General features: G+C 34.4%; 1 protein-coding gene across 5 annotated transcripts in view; it reads left to right on the top strand.

Annotated features, from left to right (window-relative positions):
* LOC144443524 (C-myc promoter-binding protein-like) overlaps positions 1 to 23569 on the top strand; it is a 145649-nt gene that overhangs the window by 52196 nt on the left and 69884 nt on the right. For all 5 annotated transcript variants that reach the window (XM_078133044.1, XM_078133041.1, XM_078133043.1 and 2 more), the window contains exons 14-16: positions 147 to 288; positions 1786 to 1931; positions 14848 to 14960. In XM_078133044.1, coding sequence (XP_077989170.1) covers positions 147 to 288; positions 1786 to 1931; positions 14848 to 14960 — 401 coding nt within the window. The remainder of the gene's footprint in view (positions 1 to 146; positions 289 to 1785; positions 1932 to 14847; positions 14961 to 23569) is intronic.

The raw sequence follows: 23569 nt of genomic DNA, 5'->3' as shown, positions 1-23569 counted from the left end.
TTGTATGTAATGTCTGTCTTACATTTATAGCTAGCTATGGAACTGTCCATTCACTGCATTGTATGTAATGTCTGTCTTACATTTACAGCTAGCTATGGAACTGTCCATTCACTGCATTGTATGTAATGTCTGTCTTACATTTACAGCTAGCTATGGAACACTCTATTCAAGAAGCCTATTTCCGATTCATGGCATCCATTCTACATGGCTATAAACATTATCTACTACCAATAACACAACAACCATCAGAACGGACGACAGATCCAAGCTCTCTCTTTAATTTACAAGGTATGTTCATTAATTAGTGTACTGAAAGAGAGACAACCATTCAAGTTGTGTGTTAAACAAAATAGTCTGATTTTAACATCAGTGTTATTATTTCTGAATTGTGTGATTTTTTTGTTCAAAATATTCAATTTTATCACAGGATTATAGTCAGGTGGTCTCACACAGCATTGTAGCATGTTAACTTCAATTTGCTGTTTAAGTACTTTGTAATTATAGCGATAGAGTTGTTAATCTGGTATATTTTACACAGTGTTACTCAAGTATAGAAAAGCCTTGGACCACATGTAGACAATACAAATTTACATACTAAGACATTGGACCACATGTAGACAATACAAATTTACATACTAAGACATTGGACCACACGTAGACAATACAAATTTACATACTAAGACATTGGACCACACGTAGACAATAAAATTTACATACTAAGACATTGGACCACATGTAGACAATACAAATTTACATACTAAGACATTGGACCACATGTAGACAATACAAATTTACATACTAAGACATTGGACCACACGTAGACAATACAAATTTACATACTAAGACATTGGACCACACGTAGACAATACAAATTTACATACTAAGACATTGGACCACATGTAGACAAACAATAATTTACATACTAAGACATTGGACCACATGTAGACAATACAAATTTACATACTAAGACATTGGACCACATGTAGACAATACAAATTTACATACTAAGACATTGGACCACATGTAGACAATACAAATTTACATACTAAGACATTGGACCACACGTAGACAATACAAATTTACATACTAAGACATTGGACCACACGTAGACAATACAAATTTACATACTAAGACATTGGACCACATGTAGACAATACAAATTTACATACTAAGACATTGGACCACACATAGACAATACAAATTTACATACTAAGACATTGGACCACACGTAGACAATACAAATTTACATACTAAGACATTGGACCACATGTAGACAATACAAATTTACATACTAAGACATTGGACCACATGTAGACAATACAAATTTACATACTAAGACATTGGACCACATGTAGACAATACAAATTTACATACTAAGACATTGGACCACACGTAGACAATACAAATTTACATACAAAGACATTGGACCACATGTAGACAATACAAATTTACATACTAAGACATTAGACCACATGTAGACAATACAAATTTACATACTAAGACATTGGACCACATGTAGACAATACAAATTTACATACTAAGACATTGGACCACATGTAGACAATACAAATTTACATACTAAGACATTGGACCACATGTAGACAATACAAATTTACATACTAAGACATTGGACCACATGTAGACAATACAAATTTACATACTAAGACATTGGACCACATGTAGACAATACAAATTTTTATACTAAGACATTTGACCACACGTAGACAATACAAATTTACATACTATTAAAGATGTGTATTTTCCTCCTTTCTCACAACTATTTAGGTTTCTTAAAAAGCCGAGACAAAGCCAACCATAAATTTTTCACCCAGTTGATGAGAACTCAGACGTTTATTCATTTCATAGAAGAAAGATCATTTGTATCAAGCAATGATGCAAGCCTTGCCTTCTTTGATGAGTGTATTGAAAAGGTAAGATTGACATTATTCTACTCTAAATGTATACAATAACAACTTTGAATATTTTACTGGTCTTTTTCAAGAAGTGTGTTTCAATTTTAATGTCATCTATTGATATGGAAACTCTGGTGTTTATTATAACTGTGAAATTCACGCTCTAAATGTTGGGGTGCTCCTTAACAACCCTTCACCACTACCAAGACCACAACTCACAGTTTGGTCCACTATGAGATGATTCACCAAGATCACAACTCACAGTTTGGTCCACTATGAGGTGATTCACCATGACCACAACTCACAGTTTGGTCTACTATGAGGTGATTCACCATGACCACAACTCACAGTTTGGTCCACTATGAGGTGATTCACCATGACCACAACTCACAGTTTGGTCTACTATGAGGTGATTCACCATGACCACAATGCACAGTTTGGTCCACTATGAGGTGATTCACCAAGACCACAACTCACAGTTTGGTCCACTTTGAGGTGATTCACCATGATCACAACTCACCGTTTGGTCCACTATGAGGTGATTCACCATGACCATAACTCACAGTTTGGTCCACTATGAGGTGATTCACCATGACCATAACTCACAGTTTGGTCCACTATGAGGTGATTCACCATGATCACAACTCACCGTTTGGTCCACTATGAGGTGACTCACCATGACCACAATGCACAGTTTGGTCCACTATGAGGTGATTCACCATGATCACAACTCACAGTTTGGTCCACTATGAGGTGATTCACCATGATCACAACTCGCAGTTTGGTCCACTATGAGGTGATTCACCATGATCACAACTCACCGTTTGGTCCACTATGAGGTGACTCACCATGACCATAACTCACAGTTTGGTCCACTATGAGGTGATTCACCATGATCACAACTCGCAGTTTGGTCCACTATGAGGTGATTCACCATGACCATAACTCACAGTTTGGTCTACTATGAGGTGATTCACCATGATCACAACTCACAGTTTGGTCCACTATGAGGTGATTCACCATGACCATAACTCACAGTTTGGTCTACTATGAGATGATTCACCAAGACCACAACTCACAGTTTGGTCCACTATGAGGTGATTCACCATGATCACAACTCACCGTTTGGTCCACTATGAGGTGATTCACCAAGACCACAACTCACCGTTTGGTCCACTATGAGGTGATTCACCATGATCACAACTCACCGTTTGGTCCACTATGAGGTGATTCACCAAGACCACAACTCACAGTTTGGTCCACTATGAGGTGATTCACCAAGACCACAACTCACAGTTTGGTCCACTATGAGGTGATTCACCAAGACCACAACTCACAGTTTGGTCCACTATGAGGTGACTCACCAAGACCACAACTCACAGTTTGGTCTACTATGAGGTGATTCACCATGATCACAACTCACCGTTTGGTCCACTATGAGGTGACTCACCATGACCACAACTCACAGTTTGGTCCACTATGAGGTGACTCACCATGACCACAATGCACAGTTTGGTCCACTATGAGGTGATTCACCAAGACCACAACTCACAGTTTGGTCCACTATGAGATGATTCACCATGACCACAACTCACCGTTTGGTCCACTATGAGGTGACTCACTATGACTACAATGCACAGTTTGGTCCACTATGAGGTGATTCACCAAGACCACAACTCACGGTTTGGTCCACTATGAGGTGACTCACTATGACCACAATGCACAGTTTGGTCCACTATGAGGTGACTCACCATGACCATAACTCACAGTTTGGTCCACTATGAGGTGATTCACCATGAAATGTTCTTTATCCAAAAAATGAAAGACTTTGCTATGATACATATAAAAGAAAATTATGATTAGTTGTTACAAAGAAAAGTATTGTGATGATTCAAAACTATATTATTATGACGGCAGTATTCGTCATTTGTAGTAAACCACCCAATATTTGTGTGTGTGTGTGTGTGTGTGTGTGTGTGTGTGTGTGTGTGTGTGTGTGTGTGTGTGTGTGTGTGTGTGTGTGTGTGTGTGTGTGCACATGCGTGCGTGCGTGCATGCATGCGTGTGTTGTGTGTGTCTTGAGGTACATGTATGAGTGGTCATTTGTAGTAAAACTATCCATCATTTTCCAGCACTGGAATTACAGAGTAGAGCGCCACCAGTGGTCAGAATGTGTATGTAAGTGTGTGTTCTGTGCCTCTTACAATTTTAGTAGTAGCTGTAATTATAGTATTACTACATGCATAGCAGGGATATAGCTAGTATATTTGGGTGTGTGGAAAATGTCAATAAGTGGATTAAGCCAAACTGTACAGGTCTATAGAGAATTATTATTAAAAATAACTTTAGGCTGGTAAAATGGTAATAGTAGGATGTTGTTTGTGTACATATGCATATTTTTGAAATGATGGCCAAAAAAGAAAAGAAAAGTGAAAAATACAGGGGAAGTAAACAGGGACAGAATTATGGTTGACTTTGACTAAGTTACACAATATAATATCGTCAAGTTGTTTCTAAGCTAAAAAGTCATTATTACTGTTTAGTATTTCAAATACTTTATATCAATATATGCAATAAATGTACTTTAAGAAGACCTAACAATGTAGTACAGCAGAAGTCATCAAGTGGACCTAAGAATGTAGTACAGTAGAAGTCGTCATGTAGTCTTCAATATTAGAACTACCAAACTTCCAGCTATTTCATATGTAAGGATCACAAGGGGGACATTCCAGCTTTGGTCAAACGAGGAATAAATGCAATCACGGCTGCTAATGCTGCTTGGCAGTGCACAAAGTTGTTAACAAACTGTATGTGAACGAAGATTACAGTTATAGTTAGGTATGTTTTGATTACTGGTAGTTGCTACTAAAACAATACAGTTATAGTTAGGTATGTTTTGATTACTGGTAGTTGCTACTAAAACAATACAGTAGTAGTTAGGTATGTTTTGATTACTGGTAGTTGCTACTAAAACAATACAGTTGTAGTTAGGTATGTTTTGATTACTGGTAGTTGCTACTAAAACAATACAGTTATAGTTAGGTATGTTTTGATTACTGGTAGTTGCTACTAAAACAATACAGTTATAGTTAGGTATGTTTTGATTACTGGTAGTTGCTACTAAAACAATACAGTAGTAGTTAGGTATGTTTTGATTACTGGTAGTTGCTACTAAAACAATACAGTTGTAGTTAGGTATGTTTTGATTACTGGTAGTTGCTACTAAAACAATACAGTAGTAGTTAGGTATGTTTTGATTACTGGTAGTTGCTACTAAAACAATACAGTTATAGTTAGGTATGTTTTGATTACTGGTAGTTGCTACTAAAACAATACAGTTGTAGTTAGGTATGTTTTGATTACTGGTAGTTGCTACTAAAACAATACAGTTATAGTTAGGTATGTTTTGATTACTGGTAGTTGCTACTAAAACAATACAGTTATAGTTAGGTATGTTTTGATTACTGGTAGTTGCTACTAAAACAATACAGTTATAGTTAGGTATGTTTTGATTACTGGTAGTTGCTACTAAAACAATACAGTTATAGTTAGGTATGTTTTGATTACTGGTAGTTGCTACTAAAACAATACAGTTATAGTTAGGTATGTTTTGATTACTGGTAGTTGCTACTAAAACAATACAGTAGTAGTTAGGTATGTTTTGATTACTGGTAGTTGCTACTAAAACAATACAGTTATAGTTAGGTATGTTTTGATTACTGGTAGTTGCTACTAAAACAATACAGTTATAGTTAGGTATGTTTTGATTACTGGTAGTTGCTACTAAAACAATACAGTCGTAGTTAGGTATGTTTTGATTACTGGTAGTTGCTACTAAAACAATACAGTAGTAGTTAGGTATGTTTTGATTACTGGTAGTTGCTACTAAAACAATACAGTTATAGTTAGGTATGTTTTGATTACTGGTAGTTGCTACTAAAACAATACAGTAGTAATTAGGTATGTTTTGATTACTGGTAGTTGCTACTAAAACAATACAGTTATAGTTAGGTATGTTTTGATTACTGGTAGTTGCTACTAAAACAATACAGTTATAGTTAGGTATGTTTTGATTACTGGTAGTTGCTACTAAAACAATACAGTTATAGTTAGGTATGTTTTGATTACTGGTAGTTGCTACTAAAACAATACAGTTATAGTTAGGTATGTTTTGATTACTGGTAGTTGCTACTAAAACAATACAGTTATAGTTAGGTATGTTTTGATTACTGGTAGTTGCTACTAAAACAATACAGTTATAGTTAGGTATGTTTTGATTACTGGTAGTTGCTACTAAAACAATACAGTAGTAGTTAGGTATGTTTTGATTACTGGTAGTTGCTACTAAAACAATACAGTTATAGTTAGGTATGTTTTGATTACTGGTAGTTGCTACTAAAACAATACAGTAGTAGTTAGGTATGTTTTGATTACTGGTAGTTGCTACTAAAACAATACAGTAGTAGTTAGGTATGTTTTGATTACTGGTAGTTGCTACTAAAACAATACAGTAGTAGTTAGGTATGTTTTGATTACTGGTAGTTGCTACTAAAACAATACAGTTATAGTTAGGTATGTTTTGATTACTGGTAGTTGCTACTAAAACAATACAGTTATAGTTAGGTATGTTTTGATTACTGGTAGTTGCTACTAAAACAATACAGTTATAGTTAGGTATGTTTTAATTACTGGTAGTTGCTACTAAAACAATACAGTTATAGTTAGGTATGTTTTGATTACTGGTAGTTGCTACTAAAACAATACAGTTATAGTTAGGTATGTTTTGATTACTGGTAGTTGCTACTAAAACAATACAGTAGTAGTTAGGTATGTTTTGATTACTGGTAGTTGCTACTAAAACAATACAGTTATAGTTAGGTATGTTTTGATTACTGGTAGTTGCTACTAAAACAATACAGTTGTAGTTAGGTATGTTTTGATTACTGGTAGTTGCTACTAAAACAATACAGTTATAGTTAGGTATGTTTTGATTACTGGTAGTTGCTACTAAAACAATACAGTTATAGTTAGGTATGTTTTGATTACTGGTAGTTGCTACTAAAACGATACAGTTGTAGTTAGGTATGTTTTGATTACTGGTAGTTGCTACTAAAACAATACAGTTATAGTTAGGTATGTTTTGATTACTGGTAGTTGCTACTAAAACAATACAGTAGTAGTTAGGTATGTTTTGATTACTGGTAGTTGCTACTAAAACAATACAGTTATAGTTAGGTATGTTTTGATTACTGGTAGTTGCTACTAAAACAATACAGTTATAGTTAGGTATGTTTTGATTACTGGTAGTTGCTACTAAAATAATACAGTTATAGTTAGGTATGTTTTGATTACTGGTAGTTGCTACTAAAACAATACAGTAGTAGTTAGGTATGTTTTGATTACTGGTAGTTGCTACTAAAACAATACAGTTATAGTTAGGTATGTTTTGATTACTGGTAGTTGCTACTAAAACAATACAGTAGTAGTTAGGTATGTTTTGATTATTGGTAGTTGCTACTAAAACAATACAGTTATAGTTAGGTATGTTTTGATTACTGGTAGTTGCTACTAAAACAATACAGTTATAGTTAGGTATGTTTTGATTACTGGTAGTTGCTACTAAAACAATACAGTTATAGTTAGGTATGTTTTGATTACTGGTAGTTGCTACTAAAACAATACAGTTATAGTTAGGTATGTTTTGATTACTGGTAGTTGCTACTAAAACAATACAGTTATAGTTAGGTATGTTTTGATTACTGGTAGTTGCTACTAAAACAATACAGTTATAGTTAGGTATGTTTTGATTACTGGTAGTTGCTACTAAAACAATACAGTTATAGTTAGGTATGTTTTGATTACTGGTAGTTGCTACTAAAACAATACAGTCGTAGTTAGGTATGTTTTGATTACTGGTAGTTGCTACTAAAACAATACAGTAGTAGTTAGGTATGTTTTGATTACTGGTAGTTGCTACTAAAACAATACAGTTATAGTTAGGTATGTTTTGATTACTGGTAGTTGCTACTAAAACAATACAGTAGTAATTAGGTATGTTTTGATTACTGGTAGTTGCTACTAAAACAATACAGTTATAGTTAGGTATGTTTTGATTACTGGTAGTTGCTACTAAAACAATACAGTTGTAGTTAGGTATGTTTTGATTACTGGTAGTTGCTACTAAAACAATACAGTAGTAGTTAGGTATGTTTTGATTACTGGTAGTTGCTACTAAAACAATACAGTTATAGTTAGGTATGTTTTGATTACTGGTAGTTGCTACTAAAACAATACAGTAGTAGTTAGGTATGTTTTGATTATTGGTAGTTGCTACTAAAACAATACAGTTATAGTTAGGTATGTTTTGATTACTAGTAGTTGCTACTAAAACAATACAGTTATAGTTAGGTATGTTTTGATTACTGGTAGTTGCTACTAAAACAATACAGTTATAGTTAGGTATGTTTTGATTACTGGTAGTTGCTACTAAAACAATACAGTCGTAGTTAGGTATGTTTTGATTACTGGTAGTTGCTACTAAAACAATACAGTAGTAGTTAGGTATGTTTTGATTACTGGTAGTTGCTACTAAAACAATACAGTTATAGTTAGGTATGTTTTGATTACTGGTAGTTGCTACTAAAACAATACAGTTATAGTTAGGTATGTTTTGATTACTGGTAGTTGCTACTAAAACAATACAGTCGTAGTTAGGTATGTTTTGATTACTGGTAGTTGCTACTAAAACAATACAGTAGTAATTAGGTATGTTTTGATTACTGGTAGTTGCTACTAAAACAATACAGTTATAGTTAGGTATGTTTTGATTACTGGTAGTTGCTACTAAAACAATACAGTTGTAGTTAGGTATGTTTTGATTACTGGTAGTTGCTACTAAAACAATACAGTAGTAGTTAGGTATGTTTTGATTACTGGTAGTTGCTACTAAAACAATACAGTTATAGTTAGGTATGTTTTGATTACTGGTAGTTGCTACTAAAACAATACAGTAGTAGTTAGGTATGTTTTGATTATTGGTAGTTGCTACTAAAACAATACAGTTATAGTTAGGTATGTTTTGATTACTAGTAGTTGCTACTAAAACAATACAGTTATAGTTAGGTATGTTTTGATTACTGGTAGTTGCTACTAAAACAATACAGTAGTAGTTAGGTATGTTTTGATTATTGGTAGTTGCTACTAAAACAATACAGTTATAGTTAGGTATGTTTTGATTACTGGTAGTTGCTACTAAAACAATACAGTTATAGTTAGGTATGTTTTAATTACTGGTAGTTGCTACTAAAACAATACAGTTATAGTTAGGTATGTTTTGGTTACTGGTAGTTGCTACTAAAACAATACAGTTATAGTTAGGTATGTTTTGATTACTGGTAGTTGCTACTAAAACAATACAGTTATAGTTAGGTATGTTTTGATTACTGGTAGTTGCTACTAAAACAATACAGTTATAGTTAGGTATGTTTTGATTACTGGTAGTTGCTACTAAAACAATACAGTAGTAGTTAGGTATGTTTTGATTACTGGTAGTTGCTACTAAAACAATACAGTTGTAGTTAGGTATGTTTTGATTACTGGTAGTTGCTACTAAAACAATACAGTAGTAGTTAGGTGTGTTTTGATTACTGGTAGTTGCTACTAAAACAATACAGTTATAGTTAGGTATGTTTTGATTACTGGTAGTTGCTACTAAAACAATACAGTTGTAGTTAGGTATGTTTTGATTACTGGTAGTTGCTACTAAAACAATACAGTCGTAGTTAGGTATGTTTTGATTACTGGTAGTTGCTACTAAAACAATACAGTCGTAGTTAGGTATGTTTTGATTACTGGTAGTTGCTACTAAAACAATACAGTAGTAGTTAGGTATGTTTTGATTACTGGTAGTTGCTACTAAAACAATACAGTTATAGTTAGGTATGTTTTGATTACTGGTAGTTGCTACTAAAACAATACAGTAGTAATTAGGTATGTTTTGATTACTGGTAGTTGCTACTAAAACAATACAGTTATAGTTAGGTATGTTTTGATTACTGGTAGTTGCTACTAAAACAATACAGTTGTAGTTAGGTATGTTTTGATTACTGGTAGTTGCTACTAAAACAATACAGTAGTAGTTAGGTATGTTTTGATTACTGGTAGTTGCTACTAAAACAATACAGTTATAGTTAGGTATGTTTTGATTACTGGTAGTTGCTACTAAAACAATACAGTAGTAGTTAGGTATGTTTTGATTATTGGTAGTTGCTACTAAAACAATACAGTTATAGTTAGGTATGTTTTGATTACTAGTAGTTGCTACTAAAACAATACAGTTATAGTTAGGTATGTTTTGATTACTGGTAGTTGCTACTAAAACAATACAGTTATAGTTAGGTATGTTTTGATTACTGGTAGTTGCTACTAAAACAATACAGTCGTAGTTAGGTATGTTTTGATTACTGGTAGTTGCTACTAAAACAATACAGTAGTAGTTAGGTATGTTTTGATTACTGGTAGTTGCTACTAAAACAATACAGTTATAGTTAGGTATGTTTTGATTACTGGTAGTTGCTACTAAAACAATACAGTTATAGTTAGGTATGTTTTGATTACTGGTAGTTGCTACTAAAACAATACAGTCGTAGTTAGGTATGTTTTGATTACTGGTAGTTGCTACTAAAACAATACAGTAGTAATTAGGTATGTTTTGATTACTGGTAGTTGCTACTAAAACAATACAGTTATAGTTAGGTATGTTTTGATTACTGGTAGTTGCTACTAAAACAATACAGTTGTAGTTAGGTATGTTTTGATTACTGGTAGTTGCTACTAAAACAATACAGTAGTAGTTAGGTATGTTTTGATTACTGGTAGTTGCTACTAAAACAATACAGTTATAGTTAGGTATGTTTTGATTACTGGTAGTTGCTACTAAAACAATACAGTAGTAGTTAGGTATGTTTTGATTATTGGTAGTTGCTACTAAAACAATACAGTTATAGTTAGGTATGTTTTGATTACTAGTAGTTGCTACTAAAACAATACAGTTATAGTTAGGTATGTTTTGATTACTGGTAGTTGCTACTAAAACAATACAGTAGTAGTTAGGTATGTTTTGATTATTGGTAGTTGCTACTAAAACAATACAGTTATAGTTAGGTATGTTTTGATTACTGGTAGTTGCTACTAAAACAATACAGTTATAGTTAGGTATGTTTTAATTACTGGTAGTTGCTACTAAAACAATACAGTTATAGTTAGGTATGTTTTGGTTACTGGTAGTTGCTACTAAAACAATACAGTTATAGTTAGGTATGTTTTGATTACTGGTAGTTGCTACTAAAACAATACAGTTATAGTTAGGTATGTTTTGATTACTGGTAGTTGCTACTAAAACAATACAGTTATAGTTAGGTATGTTTTGATTACTGGTAGTTGCTACTAAAACAATACAGTAGTAGTTAGGTATGTTTTGATTACTGGTAGTTGCTACTAAAACAATACAGTTGTAGTTAGGTATGTTTTGATTACTGGTAGTTGCTACTAAAACAATACAGTAGTAGTTAGGTGTGTTTTGATTACTGGTAGTTGCTACTAAAACAATACAGTTATAGTTAGGTATGTTTTGATTACTGGTAGTTGCTACTAAAACAATACAGTTGTAGTTAGGTATGTTTTGATTACTGGTAGTTGCTACTAAAACAATACAGTTATAGTTAGGTATGTTTTGATTACTGGTAGTTGCTACTAAAACAATACAGTAGTAGTTAGGTATGTTTTGATTACTGGTAGTTGCTACTAAAACAATACATTGTGAACATCGTTACTGCTATCTTTACCCAACTATTCCAGCCCTTATTTCCAATCCCCAAAACAGCTTTTGAATAGCACTCCTAGTGTCCAAATCATGAAATGTTTTGTTTATCTGATAACTGGGAATGTGTCATATTCTTGATGTACCAATACTCAACCTCAAAAATTGTAAAGTTAAATGAGGATATCAATGTTCTATTGTATAAATCAAGTAGAGAACAGAGATTGACGCAGGTTGGGTATTTCTTTACCGTTGAATAAGTGTATATGAATAGAATAGAATAGAATAGAATAGAATAGAATAGAATAGAATAGAATAGAATAGAATAGAGTCTTTATTGCATCTGTTAAGAAAATTACATTAATTTCTTTATTAGATTTTCAGCAATAAATGTTTGGTGTTAAAACAAACTAGTAAATATATAAACTAGAGTAATAATAATTAGCAAAAATAACAAATAAGGTTTATGTGAACATTTAAACTTTAGGTTAGATAAATGTTATGTATTTCTTTTAACTCTGTAGAATGTCTTTCCTCTTGATAAGTTCTGATTTTATGAAAGTGGTCAGTGCCATAAGTATGTGTCTTTGATCAGAGTTAAAAAGAGTCATGTCTGTTAAACTGCAGGCAGTGTGACCACAGAGAATAGACAGTAATACTATAGCTATTTGTGTTTTTTGTGTCTCAGTGTAGAATTTGTCTGAGAGAAAAGAGAGATATCCACATCCAGTCATATCAATGTCACCAACCAGTAAGTCCTTTATGTGTAGACAGTCTCTTCCTGTGTTGTGTCACTTCTACACAAATACATCATTGTCATGGTACACTCTGTGTAGTGGTTTGTTCTTCCTGACACTCAATAAGAGGTGAAAAGGGTCAAAGGTTATGCCATACTTTTAACACATGCTTTGAAGCACTAAAGTTGCCCACTCATGGAAAGCTAGGGTTATAGGTCAACTGTGTAGCTAACAAGTCACCTTCAGGATAATACATGGGAAGGGGGTCTAGGGATCATTGTACTCAGACAAAACTACACAGCATCCATTACTTTAATGGGTTTTGCTGACAGCAAATACTTTGAAGGCCACTGACCTTTGACCAGTCCAATCAAAAATGTAAGAAAATCAGCTCATAATAGTGTAACTGTGTTCTAAAACATAAACAGTGCAGTTGAACTGACAAACTAACTTGATAAGATAACTATACCTATAATAGACATAAATCCATGGTATAAGTTTTGTATCTCTATATTTTGTAATTTATATAGAAAGTTTCTTGCCCAAAGATTAGAATTGTGGTGAATGTAGTACCATACAGTGTGGATTCCAGGCTTGATTATCTGGTTTAACAATGTTGTTTGCTAGAACACAGATCAGTATGTCGAGTGGCGAGGCTAGCCTTAATAGCCATGCTATACTGTAGAACAGGACAGTATGGATTCCAGGCTACAAATAGCCATGCTATACTGTAGAACAGGACAGTATGGATTCCAGGCTACAAATAGCCATGCTATACTGTAGAACAGGACAGTATGGATTCCAGGCTACAAATAGCCATGCTATACTGTAGAACAGGACTGTATGGATTCCAGGCTACAAATAGCCATGCTATACTGTAAAACAGGACAGTATGGATTCCAGGCTACAAATAGCCATGCTATACTGTAGAACAGGACAGTATGGATTCCAGGCTACAAATAGCCATGCTATACTGTAAAACAGGACAGTATGGATTCCAGGCTACAAATAGCCATGCTATACTGTAGAACAGGACAGTATGGATTCCAGGCTACAAATAGCCATGCTATACTGTAGAACAGGACTGTATGGATTCCAGGCTACAAATAGCCATGCTATACTGTAGAACAGGACAGTATGGATTCCAGACCTCAAATAGCCATGCTATACTGTAGAACAGGACAGTATGGATTCCAGGCTACAAATAGCCATGCTATACAGTAGAACAGGACAGTATGGATTCCAGGCTACAAATAGCCATGCTATACTGTAGAACAGGACAGTATGGATTCCAGGCTACAAATAGCCATGCTATACTGTAGAACAGGACAGTATGGATTCCAGGCAACAAATAGCCATGCTATACTGTAGAACAGGACAGTATGGATTCCAGACCTCAAATAGCCATGCTATACTGTAGAACAGGACAGTATGGATTCCAGGCTACAAATAACCATGCTATACTGTAGAACAGAACAGTATGGATTCCAGGCGACAAATAGCCATGCTATACTGTAGAACAGGACAGTATGGATTCCAGGCTACAAATAGCCATGCTATACTGTAGAACAGGACAGTATGGATTCCAGGCTACAAATAGCCATGCTATACTGTAGAACAGGACAGTATGGATTCCAGGCTACAAATAGCCATGCTATACTGTAGAACAGGACAGTATGGATTCCAGACCTCAAATAGCCATGCTATACTGTAGAACAGGACAGTATGGATTCCAGACCTCAAATAGCCATGCTATACTGTAGAACAGGACAGTATGGATTCCAGGCTACAAATAACCATGCTATACTGTAGAACAGAACAGTATGGATTCCAGGCTACAAATAGCCATGCTATACTGTAGAACAGGACAGTATGGATTCCAGGCTACAAATAGCCATGCTATACTGTAGAACAGGACAGTATGGATTCCAGGCAACAAATAGCCATGCTATACTGTAGAACAGGACAGTATGGATTCCAGGCAACAAATAACCATACTATACTGTAGAACAGGACAGTATGGATTCCAGGCAACAAATAGCCATGCTATACTGTAGAACAGGACAGTATGGATTCCAGGCTACAAATAGCCATGCTATACTGTAGAACAGGACAGTATGGATTCCAGGTTACAAATAGCCATGCTATACTGTAGAACAGGACAGTATGGATTCCAGGCTACAAATAGCCATGCTATGCTATACTGTAGAGCATAGGGGAGCATGGATTCCTCACATTGTTGCAAATGGTCTCTATGGTTACATAAAGGTTGAAGGATTATTGGTGTTGAAACAAATATTTTGAAATTATGCTTTGCATATTAAAAATTTGACATAAACTTTTGGTGTCGTTTACAAGTTACTGTTATTTGTGTTTGTAGGTGGATCCAGAATGTAAAGTGGAAACTAAGTTGATAGAAATTGAAGACTCATTTGAAAATGAAAGAACTGTATTTGTAACACCTCCAGAACCAATCACAAGTATGGAATACAGGTAAAATACTAGTTTATGGAGTTTATCACCATGGCTTCTATGTTAACATTATGTCTGTGGTATGATTGTAGTCAAATAGCTGTGTGTCACTCTACAGTTGTAAAATAAATGCATAGTGAATGTTGTGTATACAGAAAGTAATGATGCAGAAAACACTTGTGAAAACAACTACTAAGTAACTCTCAGTTTTAAATATCAGTGTATGTACGTAGCAGGTTTAGAAATCTAACCACGCATAGATCTGTATTAAGACATACCAGTGTTACAGACTTAGAAATAGACACTATTACTAACCACATATAGATCTGTATGAAGACATACCAGTGTTACATACTTAGAAATAGACACTATACTAACCACGGATAGATCTGTATTAAGACATACCAGTGTTACAGACTTAGAAATAGACACTATTACTAACCACATATAGATCTGTATGAAGACATACCAGTGTTACATACTTAGAAATAGACAATATTACTAACCACAGATAGATCTGTATTAAGACATACCAGTGTTACAGACTTAGAAATAGACACTATTACTAACCACGGATAGATCTGTATGAAGACATTCCGGTGTTAGCATATAGATTCACACAGGATCAACACAATAATTCAAACATTCTACAGTGACATACTTTTATGAAATATTTATTCAAATTTCAGATTTTGATGACAATTGTCCCACATCATTCCTTCACAAATCATTTGAGAAAGATTTTTTGTGTAATCTTAAAATATCTTAAAATCTTAAAATAAGTTATTTATTCAACTTATCAGTAAATATATGAATATGCAAATAGAGTATATCAGTATTGGTAAACATATGCAAATGAATTACTCAGGTATTGGTAATCATATAAGTTTATGCAAATGATGTGTTCTGAATAATCATGAACATTGTCAGATAAGATATTCATAAACTCAAATAACCTATTGCAATTTTGGTGGGAACTTTGTGAACAGTGTGTGGAAACTCAGGTAGATTTTAGTGGGAACTTTGTGAACAGTGTGTGGAAACTCAGGTAGATTTTAGTGGGGACTTTGTGAACAGTGTATGAAACTCAGGTAGATTTTAGTGGGGACTTTGTGAACAGTGTAAGGAATCTCAGGTAGATTTTAGTAGGGACTTTGTGAACAGTGTGTGGAAACTCAGGTAGATTTTAGTGGGGACTTTGTGAACAGTGTATGAAACTCAGGTAGATTTTAGTAGGGACTTTGTGAACAGTGTATGGAATCTCAGGTAGATTTTAGTAGGGACTTTGTGAACAGTGTATGGAATCTCAGGTAGATTTGCAACAAAGCACTGTTATGAAACCTTGGTAAAGTGACTTTGGACATTAGGTAGATTTTACTTTAAATGTATTTCCACCTCTTAAAACTATAAAATAGTTTTCATGCATCTTGTGATATGGCTCTTACCAATACATGTACAGTTTCAATGTATTGTATTGTTGAAAGCAGTGATTAGTTAGTGTATGTTACGTGTCAGTGATTAGTTAGTGTACATTACGTGTCAATTGACAGTACAATTACTCTCCTGAGGTAGATCATAGAATTAAACATTTACCCATATGATACATTTATTTACTAGTTTGTCAGCATGCATATAAGAAGACATTGTAATATGGAAGGTAGATCATTTAAATAAGGTTATGTGTTTGTTTGTTTGTTTGTTTGTAGCCAGCACTCTCAGTATTTCTTGCTTTTCTACAGCTTTGTTTTCAGAAGCAGAAATAATTTTAAAAAATTCAATATTGTCGGAATAAATAAAGGTGATGAAACACGTCAATGAATACTAATAGTTAGATATCAAATGTAAGACAGATACCCTAATAATGGTAGACAGAGACCCTAATAACAGTAGACATATACCCTAATAATGGTAGACAGATACCCTAATAACAAAACACAAATATCATAAGAACACTTTGTGAATAGACAAGAAACCAACACAGGTTCTCAGACATAATGTCATAATTTATCCCATAAAAACAGCTTTCTTGAGAGGCATGTTAATCTAGGATGACTGTGTTCTGGCATACATGATAATGTAATGTATCCCATAATATCTATGTTCTAACATACATGAACATGTAATTAATGTATCCCATAATATATATGCTCCACTATAAATGATAATGTAATGTATCCCATGATACATATGTTCTAACATACATGAAAATGTAATTAATGTATCCCATAATATATATGCTCCACTATAAATGATGATGTAATGTATCCCATAATATATATGCTCCACTATAAATGATAATGTTATGTATCCCATAATATCTATGTTCTAACATACATGAAAATGTAATTAATGCATCCCATAATATATATGCTCCACTATAAATGATAATGTAATGTATCCCATAATATATATGCTCCACTATAAATGATAATGTTATGTATCCCATAATATCTATGTTCTAACATACATGAAAATGTAATTAATGCATCCCATAATATATATGCTCCACTATAAATGATAATGTAATGCATCCCATAATATATATGCTCCACTATAAATGATAATGTAATGCATCCCATAATATATATGCTCCACTATAAATGATAATGTAATGTATCCCATAATATATATGCTCCACTATAAATGATAATGTAATGTATCCCATGATACATATGTTCTAACATACATGAAAATGTAATAAATGTATCCCATAATATATATGCTCCACTATAAATGATGATGTAATGTATCCCATAATATATATGCTCCACTATAAATGATAATGTTATGTATCCCATAATATCTATGTTCTAACATACATGAAAATGTAATTAATGTATCCCATAATATATATGCTCCACTATAAATGATGATGTAATGTATCCCATAATACATATGTTCTAACATACATGTTATAATGTAGTTCCAATTTCAGAAAATATCGGTGGAAAATGGCCTCATAGGCATTTTTTGGGTAAAGGCAAGTAGTAAACTTTTCTAGGGTAATTTGATGGTGCTGAATCCAAAATGTATGTTTTCCAAATCACAAAAAATTCCAAAATTCCAAAATTTTGGAATGTTACCCCTCAAATGTGCACACATTTGCATAAAATTAAATAAAAAGAATCATTTCTTTAAGTAAAAATAGCACCAATGGCGTTGTAGCACAACTGTACAGTTTTTTAAAATGTTTACCCACATGCTGATCCATGCTACATGTAGGTATATGTGTTCATTTGATGAATGACTATCCAGTTGCCTATCCAACCCTGTTATTATCTTTGCAATATACACAATCATTTGGCTGTTGCTATGGGTGTGGTCTTGTTGCTAGGTATATTTGCATACATTTTTTGAATGTTTATTAATCCCTGTTATCTTTGCAATATATGTGATCATTTGGCTGTTGCCATGGGCATGGTATTGTTGCTAGGCATATTTGCATACACTTTTTGACTATTTATTTACTTGCCTACCAGATGATGTTGTTATTTGACCAAAATATACTGCCATTTGGTTGTTGATAAGGATGTGGTCATGGTTGCTAGGGCCAATTGTGTCAAAATGTTTTGAAGAAAATCTGCTGAATAACACTTCTAGAAACATCTCACCATGTTTTAGTCTCATTGACCACGTACTTTTTGAGATATAAGTTTTGTGACCGAAATTCACATTTTTACACCTAATTTGCATATCACTGATGAGATCATTATATGCTTAATATTTCTTCATTATACACCCCCAGATGCATCCCCATTAAATCACATTTTTGGACCCAAATCACACACTGGTGGTGAGATCATTTTGATTTGAATAATTTCCCAACTAGACACCAAAGTAATACACCCACCAAATATCATGGCAATCGGTCCAGCAGTTTTTGACTTAAGTTATTTACACACACACACACACACACACACACACACACACACACACACACACACACACACACACACACACACACACACACACACACACACACACAGAGACAGACAGACAGACAGACAGACAGAGAGAGACAGACAGACAGACAGACAGACAGACAGACAGACAGACAGACAGACACTTTGCCATGGCTATAGCACTAAGTAAAAGTGCTTTTATAAAGCCTTCACAATGCATTTTTTCCTGCTTTTGACTAAGGTAAGATACATTTTTGGAGCAATGTATCATGGGAAAATTCAATGTAGCAGCCATGGTGAATCCTTTGACATCTTTGTTTATTTATTTTGCATGCAGTTTTTATCACATATATTGCAAAGCAGGAAGTAATAGACAAGTAAGTAAACATTCAAAAAATGTATGCAAATATACCTAGTAACAAGACCATGCCCATAGCAACAGCCATACAATGATGGTATATTGCAAAAGATAACATCACGGTCACATAGACTAGTGAACGAACATTCAAAAAACGTATGCAAATATGTCTAGCAACATGACCATGCCCACAGCAACAGTCAAATGATTGCATATATTGCAAAGATAACAACAGGGATCAATAGACAAATGAATAAACATTCAAAAAATGCATGTAAATGTGCCTAACAACAAGACCATGCCCATACCAAAATTGTGATTGTTTACCGACCGCCCCCAAATACTAAGAACAAACTAACTGTGGCTAATTTTATGACTGAATTCGGATCATTATTGGAAACAACTTCATCTTTCTCTGGCAACTTACTAGTATTGGGAGATTTCAATTTCCACTGGGAGAAAGTCACTGAGACTAAAACACGGAACTTTATGGACCTGATGGAGTCGTTTGACTTAAAACAACTTGTACGTGAATCAACCCATATCCGTGGACACATGTTAGATTTAGTTTTCACAAACGTTGCCTCCATTATCCACTCCACGTTGATTGATAAACTGTATCTCTCGGACCATTTTCCAGTACACATAAAGCTTTTGCTGCCAAAACCACCATTTCTTCAAACCGAGAAAACATTTCGTCTCATTAACGACATTGAAATTGACAAGTTCAGCGCTGATATTGCTTCATCAAATCTGTGCCATTCTACTACAGATGATGTACACACAGCTGTTTCTCTATACAATTCCAACTTAATCAACCTTTTGAACAAACACGCGCCTGTAAAGAAGCGACTCTTCACACAACGTCCTGACTCCAAGTGGTACAACACTGATATACTATGTGCAAAAAAGCAACGCCGTTCGCTAGAAAAAAAATGGCGAAAAGAAAATCTAGAAATCAACAAACAGTTATTCCGTGATCAGTGCAAGAAAGTGAATTCACTAATCCGTCAAGCAAAACGTGCTTATTATACTGAGCTCATTGAATATAACAGTCACAATCAGAAAGCCCTTTTCAAGATCATATCAAGTCTGACAAAGGAAAAACCTCGGCTTCCCACATCTTCGACTCCAACTGCTCTCGCCGAAAGGTTCAGCCATTTCTTCATTGAAAAAATAACTCATATTCGCACAAACCTAGATTCCTGTGGATTGTCAACTAATTCAACTGTGCCTCAAGTTGCGGCAATGTCACCTGTGACACTGTCAACCTTTGAACCCACGACAACGGAAAAATTAAAGGAAATTATCATGTCATCACCATCAAAATCATGCAGTCTCGATCCTATACCAACCATCCTTCTCAAAAGTGCCATCGACTCACTACTACCAGAAATCACAAATATAGTTAATGCTTCGCTACAAACCGGGACTGTCCCAGAGTTACTCAAATTTGCAGTTGTTACACCTCTTCTCAAGAAACCATCTCTGGACCATGAAGTGCTGAAAAACTATAGACCGGTTTCAAATCTACCTTTTCTCTCTAAAGTCATTGAAAAGGTAGTTGCAAAACAGGTTACCAACTTTCTCAACGCCAATTCTCTCTTAGAACCACTCCAATCTGCATACAAGAAATTCCACAGTACTGAAACAGCACTTGTCAAAGTTCACAATGATATCACTTTATCACTGGATTCTGGAAATGATGTCATCTTGGTCTTATTGGACTTATCTGCCGCTTTCGACACCATTGATCATAATATTCTCATCACACGTTTGACTGAACTTGGAATTCAAGGCACCGTTCTACACTGGTTTTCTTCATATCTATCTGGCAGATTCCAATCAGTTGTCATCGAAGGTCATCAATCATCTCCATGTCCACTCCGATTCGGTGTACCTCAAGGTTCTGTACTTGGGCCTCTACTGTTCACTCTCTATATAGCACCCCTTGGACAACTTATTCGACATCATCAGTTAAATTTTCATCAATATGCAGATGATAATGAACTCTACCTGGCATTTACAAGAAGAGAGACAGCCATCGCTACGTCCAAGATCGAGGACTGCCTGTTGGATATCAAGAAGTGGATGAATACCAACAAGTTAAAATTAAATGATGACAAGACAGAAATCCTGCACATAAGATCTCGATTCAGTCGTTCCCAAAATCACATTCAGTCATTAAGCGTTGGGGACAGTACCATACATCCAGTGGATTATGCTCGCAATATTGGGTTTTGGTTCGACAGCACCCATGAATTTAAACAACACATCATCCGACTCTGTAAGTGCATTTATTTCGATATTCGCCGCATTGGATTCATTCGTAAATACCTTTCCCAGCAGACCTGTTTAAAACTTGTCAACGCTACTCTTTCCTCAAAGCTTGATTACGCTAATGCCCTATTATTTGGACTACCGTCATCCAGCATTAATCTATTACAGAGAGCTCAAAACTCTGCTGCGCGGCTAATTGCACAAGTGAAGAAACATGAACACATTTCTCCGATTCTGATGAAATTCCACTGGCTCCCTGTAATATATAGAATCAAATTCAAGATTTTACTTCTTACCTACAAAGCTTTGAACGGCACCGCACCTGACTACCTCACTACACTCATCGAACTTAATAAACCAACCAGATCTCTCCGCTCAAGTGACAAAGTTTCTCTTAAAACTCCACGAACAAGACTCAGATTCTATGGTGATCGTTCTTTCTCATATGCCGCTGCTACCTTGTGGAATGATCTTCCAAGTCATATTCGATCAGCATCAAGTACTGAAATTTTCAAATCTAGGCTAAAGACCTACTATTTTGAGAGAGCATATTTAAGTGACACTTTGTAAAGCGCCAGTGAACATTTTAAATGGATACCAGGCGCTATATAAATCTGTTATCATATCATATCATATCATAGCAACAGCAAAATGATCACGTATATTGCAAAGATAACAACAGGGTTGGATAGGCAACTGGATACTCATTCAGCAAATGAAGACCTATACCTAGCATGGATCACTATGTGAATAAACATTTGAAAACTGTACAGTTGTGCTACAATGCCATTGGTACTATTTTTCCTATATGTTCTGTAGACTTATGTTCAATAGTAATTAATTTTATAGTTCTAACTCTAAAAAACATGCCTTCCAAGCAAAAATTTGAAATTTTACCTCGCAAAGTTAGCAAACACATTACATAAATTGGACAATGTAACTAAATGTAATAGTGCCTTCAAGTTGTATAGCTAAGATTCTATATATGTATATATTCATGGTGTTCCCTTGAAATATTATAAAACTTATCTATGAGGTACTAAATCTATGAGGTACTAAGTCTATGAGGTACTAAATCTATGAGGTACTAAATCTACGAGGTACTAAATCTATGAGGTACTAAGTCTATGAGGTACTAAATCTATGAGGTACTAAATCTATGAGGTACTAAATCTATGAGGTACTAAATCTATGCGGTACTTAGTCTATGAGGTACTAAATCTATGAGGTACTAAGTCTATGAGGTACTAAATCTATGAGGTACTAAGTCTATGAGGTACTAAGTCTATGAGGTACTAAATCTATGAGGTACTAAGTCTATGAGGTACTAAATCTATGAGGTACTAAATCTATGAGGTACTAAATCTATGAGGTACTAAGTCTATGAGGTACTAAGTCTATGAGGTACTAAGTCTATGAGGTACTAAGTCTATGAGGTACTAAATCTATGAGGTACTAAGTCTATGAGGTACTAAATCTATGAGGTACTAAATCTATGAGGTACTAAATCTATGAGGTACTAAGTCTATGAGGTACTAAGTCTATGAGGTACTAAATCTATGAGGTACTAAGTCTATGAGGTACTAAATCTATGAGGTACTAAATCTATGAGGTACTAAGTCTATGAGGTACTAAATCTATGCGGTACTAAGTCTATGAGGTACTAAATCTATGAGGTACTAAATCTATGAGGTACTAAGTCTATGAGGTACTAAATCTATGAGGTACTAAGTCTATGAGGTACTAAGTCTATGAGGTACTAAGTCTATGAGGTACTAAGTCTATGAGGTACTAAGTCTATGAGGTACTAAGTCTATGAGGTACTAAGTCTATGAGGTACTAAGTCTATGAGGTACTAAATCTATCATCTTGATTTGATATTTGATATTGTATGGTGCTCTAATCCATTATATTATAGAATTTCAACAAAATAACGTAATCAATTGTAACACTGATAACAACACTTAACATGCCTATTCATGTTTATTAATCCCTTCCAGGTATTCACATGAATAGGCATGTCAAGTGAATTGAATTCAAATTTATATCTCATGTGAATGAAATAAAAGTACAGCCTAGTAGAAAAGTAA

The sequence above is a fragment of the Glandiceps talaboti genome, chromosome 12 (assembly GCF_964340395.1).
Source record: "Glandiceps talaboti chromosome 12, keGlaTala1.1, whole genome shotgun sequence".
Lineage (NCBI taxonomy): Eukaryota > Metazoa > Hemichordata > Enteropneusta > Spengelidae > Glandiceps > Glandiceps talaboti.
This window is presented reverse-complemented; position numbering and strand designations above follow the sequence as displayed.